Source organism: Paramacrobiotus metropolitanus, unplaced genomic scaffold (genome assembly GCF_019649055.1).
Source record: "Paramacrobiotus metropolitanus isolate TYO unplaced genomic scaffold, Prichtersi_v1.0 Parri_scaffold0000488, whole genome shotgun sequence".
Lineage (NCBI taxonomy): Eukaryota > Metazoa > Tardigrada > Eutardigrada > Parachela > Macrobiotidae > Paramacrobiotus > Paramacrobiotus metropolitanus.
This window is the reverse complement of record NW_026570708.1, coordinates 12,648-16,741: the sequence shown is the minus strand read 5'-3', so window position 1 is coordinate 16,741 and position 4,094 is coordinate 12,648. Positions and strand designations below refer to the sequence as shown.

General features: G+C 47.9%; 1 protein-coding gene across 1 annotated transcript; it reads left to right on the top strand.

Annotated features, from left to right (window-relative positions):
- Positions 1-2,599: 2,599 nt before the first annotated feature.
- Positions 2,600-3,833, top strand: LOC129602476 (uncharacterized). Its single transcript, XM_055501500.1, has 5 exons — positions 2,600-2,895; positions 3,031-3,102; positions 3,273-3,296; positions 3,377-3,490; positions 3,554-3,833. The coding sequence occupies exons 1-5, from the start codon at positions 2,784-2,786 to the stop codon at positions 3,604-3,606; spliced, it is 375 nt and encodes a 124-aa protein (XP_055357475.1). The 5' UTR covers positions 2,600-2,783; the 3' UTR covers positions 3,607-3,833.
- Positions 3,834-4,094: the final 261 nt, after the last annotated feature.

Genomic DNA, 4,094 nt, shown 5'->3' with positions numbered 1-4,094 from the left:
TGCATGTTGTAACCTTTGCCAGAATTCAAAGCATTGAAGGAAACCAGAGTTATTATTACTGGGATACCAGGAACAAACCTCCACCTAAAGAACTTTATTGAATTTTTGCGGAATTGACACGCCTGACTAAAGGAAGTTATCTTAAAATCACCCAGTTTTATGTGCAACAGCAGAAGGAGAACGAATGCCTTCCCCTTGCCAGTGCACTTATGTTTGAATTTGCGGCAGAAAGGGATGTCAGAACGGTTAATTTCGTCTTAGAAACCGGTGCGGAAGAGCTGTTATTGGCTTATAGAACGAAAGAACCTCCCCAATTTTTGTACAGCCCGGATAACACGAGGCCATTGAGAGATTTGACGAAAGTACATACCGTAAAAGTGCAATGACGCTTAAAGTCACTAATCTCGCTTACTGTGTCTGTGTAATTAGTTGAACCCACGCTACTGGTCTTTTGGTATTCCAAGAGACTTCCGGGCAGCTATTCTCATGGGCAAGGCCTGGCACCTGGGAATGTGACGATTCCCCCAAGCAAGATTCCCGATGTTTGCGTATTTCGTTGAGAACAAGCTTTTGATGTTTAAGGTTAGTGTGAAGCCTATTTTAATCAACTTCAAAGCTGCACAGTGAACTGAAGCATATCTGCCGTGACGCGGTTATACTGTGCACCGGCTTAGCCGTTAGGCTTAATCGTACCTAGATCGACACTTGAGTTGTAAGTTTGGTATTGCAGGACTCTCTCAGTAACGCCCGGTACGTCGGAAGGGCTCGGGACGCAGAAAAAATTGCTTTGGCAGGTCACACTATCGACCGGGAGTTCCAGTTTATGCTGAGACATTCGCGGAACGGGCCAGGGCGTGCTGTGTTGTCTCACCAGGGGAGTGTCTCTACCCGACGAAGAGGACATTCGTCTCTCGCACCATCCGAAAGAACATCTGGCCAAAAGCGCAAACGGCAGCGGATTAGCGGAATTGGCATCATTGATGAAGATGTGGGTGCTATTCAAGCTGATCCACGAGAATTGGACACTGTTATTGAAGCAGACGAGTGCGAGTCTTCTACAATGGCAGAAGGCACCGTCATCAGTGATGTGAGTGCTGAAACTCGGACTTCGCATGGGGAAGGCTCGTCTCCAGCGCGTTCCCAAAGGGCAACTTCGCCGGCACCTGCCCGCTTCATCGGTATATTTAGTTCTGCTTTCGATATGGCACCAGCTCCCTGCCTCAATGATGTCAACCCGTTCGGGCAGCAGACCAGCAGAACTGGCGGCGATGGATACATCGATGATCGAGCACCCGATTCTGCGCAGTGGAACTTACCGCCGGTTGTCCATGAAGTCATATTGGGCTCGGAAGGAGCTGTAATTCAGCCCGTGATGCCGTCCCTGCCAGCTGCAGAAGCATCTACCACTAATACTGAGGGTCCGACTGAGCCTCTCCCATGGCGCTCGCGTCGTGGAAGTTCCGAAGATTCCGAAGATTCCGAAGATTCCGAAAGTTGTGATGAGACTAGCGGATCTGATGCATGGTTTTGTAATGCTTCGAATGGTTTTGTAAGTAATAAATGCCTTTCATCGGACCCTTTCTTTTTTTTCCGTCTTCTAAGTTCTGCTCCATTTTTTTTCTTCTAACGTCCAGAGAACGAACTATCTGCAGTCCAACCATACGGTTTAAAGGGCGAAGCTTCACGCCTTCTAGGAAGGGAACAGTTTCTCCGTTTTATAGGCGCTTGCGAGCTTTTTCGTAGGCTTTGGGATCTACTGGCTCTACATCCACGACGAAAGCTCCGATTGCGATAACCTTGGCTGACTCAAACTCAGCAGTTATACGGGATTTGTACCTGTGGTATTCCCGCGCCTTTTTATTGACGAAACGGAAAGGTTTCGCCATGACAAGATCACTGAAGAAGACGTCGAAGGTCTCAAACGGCTGCAAACAAACCATATGGCTCACAAACACACACACAACCATACGCACACAAACACAAACGGCAATTTCACCTTTCGTTCGAACTGATACAATTCTTGTTTGGATTTCATGAAGTCTTCATCACCATTGCCGTCCCCTGCGTCCGGATAGCTAGGATCAGCTTCAATGTCGTCCTCATCGGATTCAGCAATATACTTGCGCTTCAAAGCTTTCTTCGTGCGCGTACCAGTGGTCTCCTGCTTCTTAGTGACTTTGGAATCCTTTCCCCTCCCCGCCTTGCTGGCTGCCTGTGCCTTTTTCGTCCTGCTCGCACGATCGCGGTTCGTCGCCTTCGGTTTCATTGGAGCTTTACCCATTGTGCCAAACGATCATCAGAGATCGTAGTCAAAGGAATCTCAAAACTGAAATTCTGACAATTTTTAATAACACTTTAAGTGAGACGAACTTGAAACTGTACCGTGCAACGGCTGGACAGATCGGTTTCGTGTCACGACAGCGAGCGTGTCAAAGCATGCCTGTACTACTGTGGTGCCAAGTCGAAACAGCACCCGCCCGTACAGTGAGTTACATGCTAAACCGATACGACTCATAGTACTTCCTGCACCCGCACTACTGCGCTGCACATTGTGCGGTCTGAAAATGAGAACTTTCAGTTGGCATGTTTCAAGTCTCTGCACGTGGAGCCTAAGCAGTTCATAAGAAGCCATTTTTTGCGCTCTAGATTTTCAACCGTGTAGACATGTCTGGCCAACAAGAACCGCCTCGTCCCTGCCCTGGAAGAATGATTAACAAGATCAAACGGGAGATGCTGGAGCGGGAGAGCTCACCGAGGAGACATATGCCTATTGGCCAGGGCCGATGAAAACGAAAGCGGAACGAATGATTTATGTTCCGCCTGAGGAGTACGTTCCGGATACTTCCCCGGAAGATACTTCCTCGGAAGGAACGACTTCCCCAGGACGCGATCAAGGTATGCTTCGGGAACAGTAAAGTCAAGATGTTTTCTGTTTCTGGTTTGTTGTGGTGTGTTTGGGGTGCCCCTGGCAGGGGCAGGCAGGAAGCGAGCACAGTGCAAGGCAATTCGTTAACGGTGAATTCTGTCTAGATACCGGCACTGCGAAAAAGAGGCGTGCTGAAGCGAAAGCAGGACGCGGGCGCACTAAAGGCTCTGGAGGAGGTATGAGCTCGGATGTGTTCCTGTTTCTGGTTTGTTGTGGTTTTTGGGGGTGCCCCTGGCAGGGGCAGGCAGGCACGTGTTCTAAGTGTTCTAACGTTGAAAGTGTACATGTTGTCTTCTAACGTTTGTCTCCTGCACATTAACTACTTATATTGACTTCTTTTTTTTAGGTGCCGGTGTCATCAAGAAAAAGAGTGAGTATTTAAATTACTGATTGTAGCATATGAGGCCGCATTCGAGCCGTGCAGTTTTGAACGTTTGAGTCTCTGTATAGCTGTCGGTACTGGTAAGCGCGGCCGTCCTCCCGGAAGCGGCAAGAAATCAGTAAAGTCACTGTCATCTGGACGCGGTCGTGGACGTCCTCTGGGAAGCGCCAAGATTCCACATGGTATGGAGCGCTTTGCAGGTGCAGCTGCAAAATTTGTATACAGTAGTGGTGTTTATTTTGTAGAAAAACGTGGACGTTCCGAGAAGAACGCTGCTACGCAAGAGGGAACTGGGTGAAGATTACCTACATCAGCACGGGCATATTTTGTGTTGTATTCGGTATGATGCTTTTCTTATGTTTAAATCGTATTCCCATGTTTATAAGCGGTCGTGATGATGTTTTTGAGGTTTTAAACAAACGACTTCGTCAGCTGCACTGTCAGTGATGTGTTGAAATGATGTACTGCGTAATTTTGGTTTTAACCTATGTTAATTGCGAATCACACAATTAAAGCGAGCTGAGTCTATAAGAGATAAAATTCTAAAAGACACAAGTGTAGATCTCCGACAAAACTGTAGGTTTTACATAATTCGTCACGGTCAGAAACCACCGTCTCACGGTTACAAATTGAGTTGGCGACTTCTGTCGCGATCCCTGTCGTCTGTCAGCAGTTGACGTGAGCAAATGGTTCATCAATGATTTCCTGCGTCACTGCATTGGGTTACGACTGTTTACCGTAGTACCGTAGCGCCGTAGACGACTGATAACCGTAACACCGCAGCAC